Source organism: Corapipo altera, unplaced genomic scaffold, assembly GCF_003945725.1.
Source record: "Corapipo altera isolate COAL_440 unplaced genomic scaffold, ASM394572v1 24, whole genome shotgun sequence".
In the NCBI taxonomy this organism is placed as follows: domain Eukaryota; kingdom Metazoa; phylum Chordata; class Aves; order Passeriformes; family Pipridae; genus Corapipo; species Corapipo altera.
This window is the reverse complement of record NW_020884903.1, coordinates 4,076,769-4,094,723: the sequence shown is the minus strand read 5'-3', so window position 1 is coordinate 4,094,723 and position 17,955 is coordinate 4,076,769. Positions and strand designations below refer to the sequence as shown.

The 17,955-nt window shown below is 43.7% G+C and overlaps 1 protein-coding gene across 1 annotated transcript; it reads right to left on the bottom strand.

Annotated features, from left to right (window-relative positions):
- Window positions 1-1,075: 1,075 nt before the first annotated feature.
- On the bottom strand, window positions 1,076-15,217 carry PRELID3A (PRELI domain containing 3A). Its single transcript, XM_027650994.1, has 6 exons — window positions 15,105-15,217; window positions 12,559-12,727; window positions 12,068-12,157; window positions 11,207-11,277; window positions 11,010-11,112; window positions 1,076-5,771 (listed from the first exon to the last, which is right to left on the bottom strand). The coding sequence occupies exons 1-6, from the start codon at window positions 15,134-15,136 to the stop codon at window positions 5,658-5,660; spliced, it is 579 nt and encodes a 192-aa protein (XP_027506795.1). The 5' UTR covers window positions 15,137-15,217; the 3' UTR covers window positions 1,076-5,657.
- Window positions 15,218-17,955: the final 2,738 nt, after the last annotated feature.

Below are 17,955 nucleotides of genomic sequence, written 5' to 3'. Positions count from 1 at the left end.
GCTGAAAAAGACCTGTTTGATTATTGACATTCAGTTAAAACAAAAAGTGCATCCAGTATGAAAAAAAACCCCACATAATCTTCATGCCTCCCATGCTGTAACGTTTCCACAAAGCTTCAGGTCCTCCCTGCATTTCTCTAACCAGTCACATCAGTGCTTAACAGTGGGAATGAGCAATGCTTTGGCTTTTGCAGGACAGGCTGTAGGCCAGACATTGCAATGTGTTAAACTGGATTTCAGAGGCTGCTAAATCTAGAATTAAAGGACATGGGCATGAGTTGATGCAACTTCTGCAGAAGGCTGGCTTCCACATTTCAGTGGAAATGAGCACCAGTTAAGCTGACACAGGTCTATAGAGAGGCAGCCAAGGCCCAGCTTCAGCTTAGATATTTAAGATGAGCATGTTTCTATTGAAGGGGCTGGTGGTTACATTACCTGTGAATCAGAAAGCAAAACAAAAATAGTGAGGAGTGTATTTGAGCTTTATTCTGTTAAAGCTGGTTCCCCTTCCCCAATGCCCTTCTTTAATAAAGGAAAACCCAAACAGGAGATGCACTTTTTGGACATGAACAGGCCCAAAGCACAAACCCTTCATCTTTGAACTTCTCCTGCTTCTGTGCTGTCACTGTGCATGTACTGTCTGTGTGGCTTCAGGTACATCAGGGGCATCAGCTCTAACAGAGAAAGGCAACAGAATTGTCATCCTGTTTTCATGTTATGTGGTACTGAAATGCAATTTCGTGTTTATGCATTACTAATAAAAAGCTCTTGGATATTACTGCATTACTCTCACTTTCTTGAGCAAACTGTAAAGTTGATGAGCATCATTCCTTACAGAGCACAGCGGGCAAGGGCATGTTCCACATTTGTTTGGCCAGGTAGAGCCCTGAACCTCAGCTGCTGCAGATCTTAACTAGGTCAGAGACAAAACTATAGTGAAGTAAAAGGGAAGGTATTGTACCAGCAGGACCCCAGATTAGGACCATTTCTGATCACTTTACTTGCAGGTGCCTTCCAGTTAAATGAGAATCATACCTCAATCACCTCAGCTGTGGAAAAATTAAAAGGACAGGACTTGTGCTTCACAAAAATGCCTTTTCATTGGACGAATCCATAGTGAACGCATGACCTGCTTCATGGAGCTGCAATTAAAAGGCTTAGCCTATAACCTGCATGATCCTGACAGGTGGCGAGTAGTGTTGGTGGGGTAAGAAGATGGTTTATTAGATAAATATGGTCTTATTTACAAGTCAAGGCTAATAGTTTTAGATGACTCTTTGCTGCTTTAATGCAAAATGAAGCAGCTGCCAGTCCCAGATGGAGTCACCAGTCCACAACCAGAGGACCCCTGCAGAGCGTTTGTGATGTGTGGCTTACAGCAAGCTTCAGGGAGCCTGGTACTGGGTCCCGCTGCTCACCCAGCACGGACTAACACAAACAATTTTTCTGCAGCCTTTTCTGAAAAGCAACAGCCAATTTTATATTAAAATAGTTACACTCAGAAGTGTTTTTTTTAAACTGTGCATGACATTTACTTCAGATAGCACCATAGCGTACATAGACACTTCACAGTCCTGCCCTTCACGGCTCACAATCTAGGAAGGTGCTGTAGGAAGGGTTTTACCTACCCACTGCTCCACCTGAAGATTTGAATGAAAAGTGTCACATCAAGGAGTGTCACTGGCCATACTCGGCACTACTTAATTAGGTTGTCAGATACATCAATGCCCAGTATGTGCTATACTACAATTCCCTGCTACACGCCCCTCCTGCTGCAGGTCAGTGCCTTTGCTTAAGTTAGGCAAGTCCTTCAAGAACACACAAGTTTCACTGGGATTGCCTGTTGTGTCAGCAAATATGATCCTTCCCCCATCGCACCTGCTGACCTGATGGGGGAAAAGAAGTAAGACGCATGGAGGAGCATGGAAGATTCCCACTGGCACAAGGGCAAATCAAGGAAAAGATTAAAAGGATAGTTTACACAAAATCAATAAATTACACACCAGACCATTTGACTACACTGTTTTAAGTTAATGCCTTTTGTTGTACACAGAAGCCTGTCTACACTAGCATGAAAACCATCAACCAGAAACCAGAGTTTACCTCAAGTTTGGTATCTTCAACATCTTAAAACCCTTCAGAGCCAAGAGCTAACATGCCCCATTTGCCACATTCTGGGAACCACCACTGCCTCAGGAACCAGCTCTCCACAGCTTCTTGCTTCCACAGCAGGCACGTGCGACAGATAGAGGTACTGGGCAGTGGGAGCAGCCACATTTCCAAACAGTTTGAAGACCTGATATGCCACCACTAAATTCTTAAACCACCCCCTGCATCACAACCCTCTATACTCCCTTTCCCTTGAATTGCAACCCAGCGGCTGAGAAACACTGAACTGACAGCCTCAGCAAACAACCTCCCTCTCCCAACTAACAAAGCTGAACTTTAATTCTACTTTCAACTCCCCAAGTGCAGAATTCTTATTCAAAGTGGCACTTGTTACTATTAATCAGCATGGTTATAAGCACTGAGCTTTCTGCTTGGTCCCCAGCACCTCAAGATCCTTCCAAGTTAATGAGTGTTGACTTCACACCATTTCTGCTTGATACACTTTTTTTCCTCCTGCGTGCCCTTTTCCTCCTGCATCAAACCCAAAAGCTCCCCACAAGCAGCCTAGCACTTGCCCTCACATGCAGCTTTCCACCTTTGACAGACACCTCAGTCAATGCACATGACAAAAAACTGACTTCAGATATATTTTTTAGCCATTTCCAGTGTAGAAAGAAAAGTTGGAGGAGTTTCTCTAAGGAACCACAAAGATAAACAATTCCAAAGGCAGGGTGGTTTTTCTGCCTCAAGAGTCAACTTGGACTATAACAGTCTAAGAACTTGAGTGGGAATTGAAGTGCTGCAAAAAGTATTAAGCACAGCATACACAGCTACAGATCCCACTAGATCCCATGGAGAAGAGTCACATGGTCAAGGGAGAAGAAGGATTGGAGCCTCGTATGCAAATCAGATGGACAGAGAGCAGAAGGGTGAAACTGTCCAGGAAATCTTATCGAAAATTAAGAACCACTTGATCTGCTAAACACTGGAGCCCATCTGGTCCCAGTGTGACCACTGCTGCAAGGTCCCTTGTACACCCTGGCAATGTCCCTTGTACACAATGAGCAACCACAGGAAGAACAATAACCCCCCAGATGCATAAGTGTCACCTACCTCTAAGACAAGGTAAGAGGCAGTAGCACTGTCTGGCAGTGGAGAGAGGCAGCTGGATGACACAACTGGCCTCCAGAAAAAATTAGTCTTTTTTCCTACCCAAAGAGCTTCCCCACTACCATTTAGCCAAGAGAAAAGCAGAAGAGGACTGAGCACAAGTAGGAAAGGTGCTGATTCCTGGCAAGTGGATCAGCAGACAGATTGGAAAACTGTGTCTAGGCATACAGCTCCTAAATGGGACAAAACATAGAGCAAAAGCAGCCCAAAACCAAGAAAGTAATCCAGGAAACTGATGTGTAACTGGTATTGACCCTATGGTGTGGCAGAGAAATTCAGACCCAGAGAGAGCCTATGGTGACTTTTCTGGGAAGCCAGCTAGTGCTGGAAGGTGCTAAACACAAGTCAGTCAGCCTTAAGACAATACCAAGCAAATATTTCACTTCTGATGCAAAAAGCAGCTCTAGGCAACTCTTCTTCCAAACCAAAGCAATACATGAATCTCTCCAAACACCTTCCTACCCCTGCTGACAGTCATGTTCTCATCAGCTCCAGGAGGCATGTACAGAAATGGTGCAGCGCAGGTTTCCAAGGGCACACACACTTACTCAACTTTTCCTTTTCTTTTTTTTTGCAGAGCTCTGCCATGGCTGCACTCCCCTTCCTAGCAGAACGCCACCAGGAGCTAGAACATCTTCTGTGTTCCTTTTCCAGGAAGTGGCATCACTCCTCTGAGAAGGGGACAACAACTGACCTGCACCAAAACTATCCAGTGTATCTTCCAGAAACAGGCTGCTATCAGCCTTTAAGCTCCAAGGTTCTGTTACAAAATAAGAGGGGCTTTAGGTCCATATGAAAAGAGCAATGTAAATATCAGCTATTCATTTAATTGCTTTCAATAAATATACATATCTTTTAAAGTAGGCTTATTCATTAGGATATGTAATTTAGTTACACCCAAATTAAAGCTCAAATGAACCAGAATATGAATGCTGAAAATTCCCTTAAGCTACAGACACTTTAAAGTTACCAGATCAAAACAGTGACCAACATTTTACTCTTCTAGTTTTTTTAGAAGTTACTCATGCTCTTGAACAGCTTCCTAAGCACATGCTTACCACTTGAATGAGTAAACATCCTTGCAACATTTATTTCACTTTGTGTGCACACCAAAAAATAAGTTAAAATGCCCTAAGAGGGTTGTCTAAGAAATATATACTACATCTGGATCAAACATGACAATTTTGTAAACATCAGACAAGGCTAGGACCATTACCAATATGTATTTATGCATGTTTTATAGGAAACAGTTTCTGCAATTACTGGAGTATTTTTCCAGATAATGAGAAGCATTTAAAATGATTCTAAAACCATTTTGTAACAATGTGGAAAAGTGTTGAAAAAATTCAGTTACAGAATGCACTCAAAGCAGGAGAGTTCATTTGGTTTTCTTGTACTTGTTTTTTCCATTCAGGGAATGAAAAGTTCCTGTTTATACCATTTTGATTTCAAATTTCCTGCTCATTTCTCATTTCAACTCTTCTGGTTATTGCATCAGTTTCTCCCTCAGTTAAGACATGATGTAAAGAGCAAGGACCAGTGGAACAGCAAGGTCTCTTCATTCAAGTAGCCTACAAGTACTCTTCTTAGAGATAAATAAGTATTTTCCAGCACCTTCCAGGAATTACTACTCATGTCCTCATGGGGAGGGGAGGAACTAGAACAAGTTAATAAATAAGAAAATAAATTATAACTTTTTCCCTACCAAAAAAACTATTTTAGGTTATTAACATCAATAGAAACTTTATCTTTGTTTGGATACAAACATAAGAGGTAAAGTATCTGGTGCCACGTTCTGGTAGCACATTTAAAAAGCATAAGTGTTAGTTCCACACAAGTTGTAGCCTTTCGGGATGGATACTCTAGATAAGTATCTAATGCTACAGTATCATGTTCTGACTCACGTAGTTCCCTTTAACTGGTCATAAGACACTATCACATTACAAACCAGACAAACTTCAGTGCTCTAGGACCAATCAGCCCTTTACAGAACAAAAATTCACATGGAAAACCCTTAATACCACACATGCATTCTTTTCAAGTTTGAGTAAGACAAACTGAGATCGTGCAAATATAACATACGCTCTATCTTTGTTTGAAAAGGCACATTTAGGCCGTCTTAAATGTGCTTAATGTTTTGTTTCCAGTGTTAAAAATAAATGGTTTAAATGAAAAGAGCATCTGCAGGAGGTCAATTTAATCTTCAGTAGGCAACAAGAGCTGCTGTGGAGATGACAGATGAGGTTACTTGTCCACTGATCCAATATTCTTATAAATATACAAAACCTCTTCAGATCAGCCTTGGAAGGGAGCAGTCTGCAGGATAAGACTTTTCTGTCAGTTACGTGGTTTTACTTGGTGAAACCAAACATTTGGTTTTATTTTTCCGTTGAGGCTGCTGCCATGGCTGGTTTCATGCCCTCACGTGTTGACTTCAGCTCCTCCAGTTCTGTGTTCAGTTTGCTGATCACCCACTCCAGGGCATCCCGACCCTGCCAGAAAAAATACTGGAATTCAGGATCAGAACAGATACACCATCACTGCTCGTGTTTATATAGTTTTTCCTCTGTCAGACATGGGACTTGTTTTAAAATTAATTTCATGCCCTGCATAATTTGGTACAGATTATAACGATCATTTCTTACCATCTTCTCATGGAAACTTCACTGAAAAGGCATTTGTTTAATCCCTAAGACAGAAGTTCACTACTGTGAGCTCCCAGTAGCACACCTAGGCAAGAAGCCTAAATCAGCAGTTAAGTTTCCATACCTAAGAGGATCTCTGTTTTTACTGTTTGCTGCTCCCAACACTGAAAGAATATTGGTAGATTTACGGCAAAATCTAGATGTTGTTTTCAGATTCATTAACCAAGTTATGTGGACTGTTTTTGAGAAGAGCCAGGACAAAGAAAGTCTTCCAAGTCTCTCTGAAGTAGCAACTAAGTGGTCTGATATCTGTCAAGAGTTCAGAAGTGGACTCACACTGAATTCTATATTCCTGCACAGCAACACTTCAGCACCTAAACCGCACTAATTGAGAGACTAGAGTTGCACATTTTATATCAAGGTATGATCTTTCCCTGTTCAGTCCTCAGAATGGGAGTGCCCCAAAGCTATGAACTGACAGTCAGTGCTTTAGTAAGAGCTGGAGAACCCAGCACAATGAGCCTGTCAAAAACCTTTTACCTTAAGAAGACCCTACAGCAGCTGCATCCCGATGACCACAAAATGCAGCCAGCTGCACAATGAAGCCAAGAAAATAAGAAGTACTTTAACTAAACAGAAGTGCAAGATTTCAGAGCTCTGCAATCAGAATAGCAGCTTTCGCCAAAGCAAGCAGATGGGATCAGATCAGGAAACCACTTGGCCTCTTTTCACTTAAAGAGAGGTCAGGAGACAATCACCTCTATTACTCTCCTAAGAATAATAAGCATGGGGGAGTCACATGGCTCTGGCCAAGTCTAGAGTTCTGCAGATAAAGGTTTGAGCCTCAAAAGTCCAAAATCTTCATGAGAGCAAGTCTCGGTATTCAAGCCCTCTGTAGAGACTGATAGAAAGGAGGGGAACATCCTTCTCCACACACAGTTTTGTTCCACACTGTGATGTACTAATTTTGTTGCATCCATTACAGGTGATAAAGTGCACAGAAATCTCATAGTCTCCAGAACCTGCTGTTTTCTTTTATGAACCACTAAACACGAACAAGAATCTGCATAAGCAGCTTTGAAAACCTAAGGAAAAAAAGTGTCAGAACAACACACATATACTCTTGAAGGGTTTTTTTTACAGGCTAGAAACATTACTCTGGAATAATATCAGAAGCTCCAATCAAGGCTGCGAGGTGTAACCTCTTAAAAGAAATAAAGTTTTACTAAGAATAAGAGCATATTTATCTCAAGCCCTAACTAAGCTTGGTGAAGAGCTGACTCTGTTTCTCTTTGGGTTTTCCATATAAATGAGAATAAACACTAATTGTTACATCTGCACTGGCAGCCAGTCCTTAGACTGAGAAAAGTCTAGCAGGTATCAGAATAAAGTGCTCAGCTCTCAGTCAGAGCTCATAAAGGGAGATTCAGCTCCACCCCAAATTACCTCAAGAACTGGTATGTTTAAGTTAACTTAGTTCAAGATACACCTTTATTTACTTATAATATTGAAAAAAGCATGATTTAAATTGTCTGACTGAAACATGGGTTGCTGAAGAAGACCCTAGAAGGGGATGATTTAACTTCTGAGGTCTTTCCATTTGAGCATGAAAGCAACTGTTCTTCAGCAGGTGATAACTTCCACCTTCTCCACACGCTGTGCAAGACCTGGGAACACCAGCAAAGCAGGCATAAAACCGCCCAGACAGGGGCAGGCTACTGCATAGCAACAAGTCCTAACTAGCCGTGAATTAGCTGAGAGGAGTGCTCCTAAGGAAAAATCGGGAAGGGGGAGGGTTAGGGAGAGAAGAGGAATCATCTTTCAGTAAGCTGGCATTTGGACATTTAAAAGTCAGGTTTAAATGTCCTCTCTGAGGTGGCACAGGCACAGAGAACTGAGTGAGACAGCAACAGCTTAGATGTTATATTTGTCTAACTGCACAAAGAAGACTTTGTCAGGAAGTCAAACATCCCTGCCACAGAAAATGTGCAGTAGAAAAAGGCTGAGATTCTTCTCTGGCCCTGACTATGAAATAATCACGTCATTGTGTTTTATTTGATATCTTTGTTGATAAGATTAAATAATTTTTAAAAATCCACAACATTCAACTGGAGCACTAAGATATTTCCTTCAGTTTTTGAGACTACGTAGGTCTGTGTATGTCCTTAGACTCACATATACTGTATGCTATATTTTGCAGCTAAGAATAAACTCGTGATATTGGCAAGGAAGATTTCAGGAATATTCTGCATAGGAAATGAAGTCAGAAATCTCAACCAGATGCAAAGCCTCCAAGTATTATAAAATCATCCAGTTATCAGAAAAAATCTGACAGAGGACTGGTCTATAAAATTTCATATTGTACAAGTTCTCTAGTAAGTCATTAAGCAAGCACATTCATAACCAGGCATGCATATTGTATTAGTCATTATTGCATATGTCAGCAGCATGAAGTGTCTGGCAGAACAAGCGCTGCATATGAAGATTTGTTGGTAGAGCTTAAGTGACTGATAAATGCTGAGCCTTTTTAGTTGATGTTTTCCAGAAAAACAGCTTAGTGGAATGAGAACTTAAAAGCAAACACTCATGGCATACACAGATTTCAAAGTAAGCACTGTAGAAAGCCCTACTTTCTTAACTAGGAGAAGCAGCATAATGGATATTTTTTTTTTTAAGAAATCTTATTAGTTGAAGCACAAGCCAATACAGGAATGACAAGGACAAGCTACACTGACTAGTAGAAGGAAAACAATTTGCACAGAGGTATCACAAGAGGCAAGTACACTCAGTTCTCTCAACCCTGAAGTCAGATTTGTTCTGACTTCATCACTGCAGGGACATGTCACCACCGAAATGAATATAACTACAAGACCAGTGAAGAGCAGGAACAGTCTGGCACCCTGACAGCTTCAAGCTTTGTACAGATTTCCTCAGAAGGGCAACAATGTTCCCCAGGCATAAGAAAAGCAAATACAATTCTGCTATGCAAAAGATTACCCCTGCTAGGCAACCTGTTTCAAGAAATCAGTTTTATAACCAATTAGTGAGCCAATTCCACTCACTAACCAATTTATTAATTTCTTTGGGTACCAGATTTATTTACATGCTGAAATCACAGAAACTAGGACCAGATCAAACACTTTGTGGACAGACTCCTTCACATCCCCGGTTGTCTGCAGTCGTCATCATTCCACTTTCAAACCATAAGCAAGATTGTGTGGCACAAGACATGGCTGCAGCAAGTTGGTTGTCCAGTGGCATAAGCACAGGTTCATGGATCCAGTCTGGATTGGACCTACTCTCACCCTCTACAACTGCAGTGTAATGAATGTCTGCCATTCCTGTATGCAGTGTGTGTAAAACATACATGCAGGTTAACTTATGAAATCCACGTGCCAACAATCCATGCACATATTTGCTAGAAAGCTGAAGTGCTGTACCAAGAAGAATGCTGGCATTACCACTAGTTAGTACAAACTGTAGGTGTGGAGAACTGTTAGCTTAGAGCGCTTTCAGAATTTTGAATTATCCACTCAATAGCATCCCACCCCTGGAGTAACACAAAAAAGATTTACAACACATGGCAAATGATGTTTCCATTGTCATTAAAAATAATAAGGTGTCATCTGCCACCTCTACCTCAGAGCAAACTCTCAATAATTCCAATTTCTTCAGAAAAACAAAACATTTTTCAGCAACTTTCATGAAGTTTAAGAGGAGTGCTAAGAGCACAGAGGCACAGCACAGCATGCAAGAAGAGCTCGTAGCAGCACAGTAGGTTACTGGCTAGCAAAGAAAGGGCTGGTAACAGCAAGTACAAATTCCTGCTAAGTTAAAAATCTGTAGAGACTTCTCAGTGAAACACACAGGACAACAAAGTCTTTCTGGTTTGCAAGAAGCTTGTGAGCCAGCGTGTTCCTTGAAAATGGTAGAACAGAACAATCTTTGAAAGAAATTGAGCTTTCACACAGGCAACACCTGAACAGACACCAAGAAATATCTACACTCTTTATCCAAGTTCAACAGAGACATGCAAATGAGACAGATGCCACGAGAGGAATTCAGACAGTGTTTTTGAGTGTGCCTAGTTAAGTGGACGTGCCAGCTAGCTGGAGCTGTGCCCTCCACAGACTTTTAAATGGAGACCAGATCAGGACAGAACTGTAATTTAATTGAAATACATTCCATTAGAGAAAGGAGGCTTTCTCCTCTCTGATCTAGTTGTTCCATGTCTCTTATCAAGTTGGCTTACATTGTCTTGGTCAAGCAAAATCTTTCACAATGACAAAGGGCTGGCCAAAGCACAGGCTCTCCAGCATAGCAGGAGTTACCTGGGCCAGATTCCCATTGTGCTGAGCTTCTCCAGTAATGCAGAGCACAAACTCAAATTCCAGGTGCACTCATCCTGCTGTTAGGCAGCAAGGCCTATGCTGCTCTAGCAACTCCATTTCTTCCCCAAACAACTACAGGACAAAGTGCCCAAGCATTCCCATAGCTCTGCCTGTGCAAGCACAAGACAGAGGAGTCAGTCTAGTGTTACCTAGGAGAGCCAGCACAGTCTCACCTCTTCAAAGAATATGCTTCTGCTTACACTACATTACTTTCAGCCAAAGGCAAGGAGACAGCTGAATAATGGATAGTAATTAGAACTGACAAAGCAGCACAGAAAATATGCTGGCATTAACCGATAAATCCAGATTATAAAGGCTGAAAGTGAAGTTACATTCTTTACTAGCACTAACTCCCGGAAATAGGAGGTTAGTGTTTAAAAACGTACTGCAGATAAAAAACAAAACCCAACTAACAAAATGTATATTCTATACGCAACTGTAGCATACATACAGAAGCTTGTTTGTTCTGCTGTGCAATTCTAGTTAAAAAACAAAGATTCAGTAGCGACACCTCTTCATACTGTGGGAAATTATATTCTACTTACTGAGGTCCTACAAAAACCAGTTGAAATGCTGTACATAAAATTTAGATAATTTAAATACAGCATTCAACACACACAATTGACTATTACTATTTCAACAAAAAGAACAATGGAGTGGGTGGAGAGAGGGAGAGAACAGAATAAAGATGTACCTTTCTGGCATTAGAAGATATTGTGTTCGCCATTAAGCTTTCCAGATAACTGCTCAAGCTAATGCCTTTAACAGTAATAATTGCTTCTTGAGTTAGCACAGTTCTGTAACAGAATAAAGAAAGGTTAATACCTAAACTGAACTGGACTAACTTAATGTCTCCTATCCACAAAGATGCACACAAATATCCTTACTTACTTCTCAGGGTTTTCAGGATGAGGCGTGTAAACCAGTCTCTCATCAACAGATACCAAGTTTGTGAGAGTAATCTTAAAAAGAAAACAAGAGCTGAAATCCTCACTTCCCACCTTTCATTTTTCTGTTACCAGCAGCACTACTATAGTGCACTCAGTTGAGTGTCAGCAGTGTAAGCAGAATATAGAACTCAGAACACAGTCAATAAAAAGACCTATATAGGGTGATGCACCTTCTCCTATTCTCGACCTAATTACATCAAAGTTCCTGTTCACATTTGTACAAAACACAAGTAGCTTTCTCTGAATCTCCAGTCTGATTTATGGCAAGCAGTTTAGAGAGGCTCTTCAAGACCAAGACCACAATACCACTACTTGGACTATACAGAAAATTAATACTCATGAAAGAGAATGCCTCCTGTACACAGACAAGGCTCTCCTACAGACAACCCCATTTTAAATCTGATAGTTATGAGTTCCAAGGATACCAAAATATAGCCTAATACTTCATTTACATTTTATGAAAAAAAGGCATTTCACATTGAAACTTTTGTTGTAACTTCTGTTGTAACTAATGGCAGTGTAATGTATAACAACTCATTGATCTAAAAGTCAAACTATTTTACATGCATTCCAAGAAATAATTTTGCATTAAAAACAGAATCACAAATGTCTGATCCTGAAGTATTTAAATTTCCTATATGTGAGAAGAAAGAGAGGAAAAAAAAGAGTCATCCAAGACACTAAGATACGGAAATTATTACCCTCTGATGAACGATGCAAACACATTTCTAATCTAAATGTTAAGAGCAAAACATCTAACTTCCAGAACTAATTACCAGAAACTTTTTAAGCCACCACTCACATTAGTTGAGCAAAGCTCCATCTTTTTTTCCACTGGATCTACCACAGAATGTTCCTCAATGTAAGTCAGAGTTCTACTTGTTCCTAAAATCTGAAGGCAAAAAAAAAAAAAAGTTAAGTACCGAAATTAAACAAACAAACTGAACCTTGAAACTCATAAAGGCCATGTTCTCAGTGACCCCAAATAAATCCAGAGTAATTCATAGATACCAGACAACCGTGACGTGTGGCAAGACTTCACCCTGGTAGATTGTATCAGTCCTACAGCATGGCACAGACCAGCCCGGGAGGCATTTACAGACATACACACATTATGGGCATAATAAAGTTTACAAAGTATTCTCATCACCAAGAATGCTGCTTGTACCCTGTGTGACACCTGTGGATGACATTTCCTAGGGACTGAGCTTTTATTGTGAATTCAGCTCCAATTCAGACAATGACACAAAAGTGTACCACACCCTTGATAAAGCATGAAGACTGAAAACATACAGCTTTTACAATACTTGGCAATCCCCACTCTGTGCTGAGAAGACGGTGACTGTGCAACCTCCCCTGGTTATCAAGGCTTCTGTCAAGGACATCTACTCCTACCACACATGGATTCATCGGATTGGGATACTTCCTCATAGCAGCTTTGATCACTGTATCCCAGGGATGTCTGTAAAAAGAAGGGGAGAGAATGTTTGTAACTATTTTGTATTCAATCACAAGTATTCAAACAATACTAAATCAGGATCTAGTTTGTGTGATATGGCACATGCAGTACAACTTTATAGCTTCCAGAAGTCAGAATACAGTTATGCTTGGAAGGGCAATAAGAAAGTATTGACGCACAAACAGAAAAAAAAAAATTAATTCTACTTTCCAGAGTGAAAAAAAGAATTATTAACCAAAAACTAACAGAAATGAGGGCAAGAGGCAACAGATGCTAATTGCTAAAAGTGACATTCCAATTAGGTGGGCAGAAACCTCTCACTGACAGGGCAGCTGCCCACAGAGATTGTTGAAATCTCAATTCATTCCAGAACTCAACCAGGAAAACAACCTGACCTCACACTTCAGTTTGTCTTGCTTTGAGAAGAGGGCTGGACTAGATGACCTGTGGACTAGAAGTTCACTCCAACATAAATTCCTCTATAATTCTAAGCACACCAAATAAACTGAAGTGGAAACCATTAGCTTCCTATAGCAAAAAAGGCAAAGTGAAATTGAATTAAACAACATGAAAAAAATTATCAAGAAGTTCAAAATAAAGAAACAGATTTTTAGAAACCACATCAGCTCAACAGCCTTATGTCTGTACCTGTACTACTGCTTCCAGCAGTTTGTTAGCATGAATTACACTTATGGATACTCTTCTCAGTACAGAACTGTTTTTATGAAACGAGTTTTGATAATCTCAAACCCCTGGGATCACAGCAGCCCTGCTATTCAAGGCCGGGCTGTCCACATCGCTCTTTTTCTTCTGAAACACAGGAGGCTACAGAAATCATGGACTTCATCCACTACAGAAATTCTGTCCCTAAGTAGTTATTTCTATATTCAGAATAACTGACTGATCTGCAATGATAAGTTTATAACCTTTAAAGGTATGTTTAAAAATTCAACAATTGGTATCTAACTTAAGAAAGATTAGGAGTGCCAACTTGTACTTAAGACTTGCACTTAGGGCCCTAAATGGATTTTATTTTTGACAACACTGCTTTTAGTCTTAAAATAAACTGGCACAGAAGGGCACCAACAGTACAGCACTGCAAGAACAAACAAAAACTTGGAAAAATAAGTTCTTTTTCCAATAAGAAAAGCATTAGAAAGCTTTATTAGTGCAGGAAGAAAAAATAAGAGCCCTCCATTCCTACAGCAGAAAGAGGGGATTGTTCCTTGTTATCTTCAGAGACTATTCATCTCCTTTAACAGAAGATACACAAACTGAAAATGTCAAATTTCTGTCAAGTGTCCCTGAGGGATTGAGTCAGAGATGTGATAAGGCTCAACAATATTTTATTAACCATTCAACTGAACTACCTACACCTCCACACCTTATGCCATAAGATGGGGGTGTTCTAATACAGATCTTGACAAGAAAATGACAAAAATAGCTTTTGTGTTCCCTAGGCGACAGATACTCATCTCAAACTCAGAAGCTGTGCCGTGCACTAGCAGCCTTTAATTCCCTCTGCCTGACATTTCATGTCAGAAGCTGCAGTTCACTTACACCAGACCGATGATGAAGTTGAGCCCCGAACAACTACATCAGTGCTACGAATTTTGCTGACGTAATTAAATAAGTTTAAAGCGACACATCTGGGATATTCTGTAAATATTTTAAGAACTGTCACCCTCGGTGCTATTCAGGCTTCCAAAATTTATTTTAAGACCCTGTAGCAGTCGAATCAGAGGTGGTGGTGGCATCAAAAAGAGCTGCATCCTCCACGCCTGCTCCCCGACACAGCCTGTCACACACCTGTTGATAATTTTCCGGGTTGTTCCCTCGTTGCACAAGGGTGGAACTGGATGGACAGGACCACGTCCAATGCAGAAAAGCATTAATGAGAAGGAAACTTACTGAGGGAACTGGGCACCTCAGGCTGCTGGGCACCTCAGCGGGAGTTCCCGGCAGGTAAGGTACACAGCCGCCCTGTCCATACCTTTTGGAATGTATCATCGACTACGTCAGGAGTTTGAGATCATTTTTTCTGTAGTGTGAAAGTTATTTTTCCTTGAACACCCATCCCTCTATCGAGCCATCACGCTGCCGGGCCGGCTCCACAACTCTGCCCTGTTGGAATGCTATTCCCGAGGTGCTGGGAGCCCTGGTGCGGGGTCTGGCCGCGCAAGAAAGAGCCCGAGGCGATGCAGGACCGGCACGGCCGGGGCCTGCCCGCGGCCTCTCCTCCTCCTCCTCCTCCTGCGGCCGCGCCCGCGGCATTCCCCGTTTCCGCCGTCACCCCGGCGGGGCTCGATTACACCGCGTCGCCCGGCCTGGGGTCTCGCCGCGCCCCCCTTCCCCCATCCCTCCTGCCCGGCCCCCTCACCCGAACACGTGCTCCGAGCTCCAGATCTTCATGGCCGCTCGCGGTGTGTCCCCTCAGAGCCCGGTGGGAAAGGCGGGAAGACGGCGGGAGCGGCTCACGCTGGACCGACCGACTGACGGCTTCGCGCGGCCCGGGCGAGCTGCAGCGGCCGGGGGCGGGGCGGGGCGGGGCGGGGCGGGGCGTGCCCGGGCCGGCGCGCGCGTCACGCACACGAGTCATCGCCCCGCCCCGCCCGCCGTGGTGGAGGAGGATGAGCGGCACTGCGCGTGCGCGAAGCCTGGCGCCGCGCTGGCCGGGCTGGGCCGTGGAGTCGCAGCGTTAAGGAATATTCTGGTTTGGGTGTGACCCACAGGGGTCAGAGAAGTCCAGCTCCCGGCCCTGCGCAGGACACCTCAGGAATCATACCATGAGCCTGAGAGTGTTGTCCAAATGCTTCTTGAACTCCGTCAGGCTTGGTGCTGTGATCATTTTCCTGGGGAGCCCGTTCCAGTGCCCAGCCGTCCTCTGAGTGAAGAGCCTTTTCCTAATATCCGACCTAACCTCCCCTGACACAGTTTGCCCTGGAAAGGTGCAGCCTGAGAAAGCAGTTCTGCATTAGCATTGATTGACTGATCCCCCTGCCCCTCACAAACCCTCACCACCAGCTCCTCAGGACAAGAGAGACATGGAGCTCCTGGAGCGGGTCCAGCGGAGAGCAACACAGATGATTAAGGGTCTGGAGCATCTATCTCATGAGGAAAGGCTGAGGGAGGTGAGCCTCTTCAGCCTCAAGAAGAGATGACCATGTCAATGTCTAGAAGTATCTAAGGGGAGGGTGCCAAGAGGATGGAGCCAAGCTCTTCTTGATGGTGTCAAGCTACAGGATAAGAGAACAAGCAAGAACTGATGCACAGGAAGTTCCATCTGAATATGAAGAAGAACTTCTTTACTGTGCCAGTGACCTCACACTGGAACAGAGCCCAGAGAGGTTCTGGAGTCTCCCTCACTGGAGATATTCAAGAACCATCTGGACACGATCCTGTGCCATGTGCTCTAGGATGACCCTGCTTGAACAGGGAGGTTGGACCAGATGACCCACTGTGGTCCCTTCCAACCTGACCCATTCTGTGATTCTGTGAACTACCAGCATAGGAGTTTTGCTTTAAACATGCTAATAACAGCCATGGTTGGGGGTGACACCTGCCAAGCTCATTGTGTGCGGGGCTGTGCCCAGGGGTGAAGTGATTGTTGAGGAATACAGCTGGTTTAGGTAGCTCAGTTTGTAAGCAGCAGATTGAGCTCTGGGTGAGAACCTGAGACAAGAGACCATGACATGCCAAACCTTTACATAACAAAGGGCACAAAGACCAGTGGCAGAAACCAGGTGAATGGACACTGGGAAACACCAGGAGGAAGAGAGACTTGTGGGCAGCTAGGACTGTGAGGGGATAAAAGCCCAGGGGTTCCTTTGTTGGGGGTCCATCCTCAGATGCACCAGCTAGGGTTGTTTCTGTGTTACTGCACCATGAATAACTTGCTTTATGGAAGTAGACACCTGAGACTCTGCTGAGGGAAACCTAGGGTCGAACCGGTAAGGAAACGTGACCTGACTGGATATGATGGGACGTGTGGGGAATCAAGTGGGGCAGCTGTGGGCTCAGTGGAGCTGCCCACTGTGAACAGGCTCAGTCCCAGCAGTAACAGTGGCCTTGGAAGTGTGACTGCCCGAGTGTAGTGAACGGTCAGACTGGGATGTTTCCTCAACAGTGATGACGCCAAAAGCCCGAGTTCACCTGGAGGACTTTGCACAGAGTAATTCTACAGCGAACACATCAATATGAAATGCCCTACATAGTGGGGGAAAAACAGGACACAAGTTTTTCTACTTCTCATCACCAGGACACTGTCACAGGGTAAACTGGCCCCAGCAGCGGGGGAACCCGCCCTGCTGAGCGGCGCCAGCCAGGCTGGGCTGGGCTGGGCTGGGCTGTGCCCTGCCACGTCACCCCTGCCCTTGACTCAGCAAAGGGATCTGGACAAGCTGGATAGATGGACCGAGGCCAATGGCATGACGTTCAACAAGGCTAAGTGTCGGGTCCTACCCTTTGGCCACAATAACCCCAGGCAGCACTGCAGGCTAGGGGCAGAGTGGTTGGAAAGCAGGCCAGTGGAAAAGGACCTGGGAGTGCTGGTCGAGAGCAGCTGAACATGAGCCAGCAGTGTGCCCAGGTGGCCAAGGAGGCCAATGGCATCTTGGCTTGTATCAGAAATAGTGCGACCAGCAGAACAAGGTAAGTGATTGTCCCCCTGTGCTAGTCATTGGTGAGGCTACACCTCAAATACTGTATTCAGTTCTGGGCCCCTCAGTTCAGGAAGGACATTGAGGTGCTGAATCAGGCCTAGAGAAGGGCAACGAAGCTGGTGAAGATTCTGGAACACAAGTCCTATGAGGAGCAGCTGAGGAGCTGGGTTGTTTAGGGTGGAGAGAAGGCTCAGGTGTCTGTATCACTCTGCAAGTACTTGGAAGGATGTTGTAGCCGGGTGGGGATCGGTCTCTTCTCCCAGGCAACCAGCGACAGAACGAGAGGACATAGCCTTAAGCTGCACCAGGGAAGAGTTGGACATTAGGGAGAATTTATTTACAGAAAGAGTGCTTGGGCATTGGCTGCCCAGGGAGGTGGTGGAGTCATTGTCCCTGGAGGTGTTTAAGGAGAGACAGGACGTGGGACTTAGTGCCATAGTCTAGTTGACATGGTGGTGTTCCGGTCACAGATCGGACTCGATGTCTCGGAGCTCTTTTCCACCCCAATTAATTCCGTGACTGTGGGACCGACTCTGTCACAAGCGCCGGCCCAGCCCCGGGGGGGGCGGG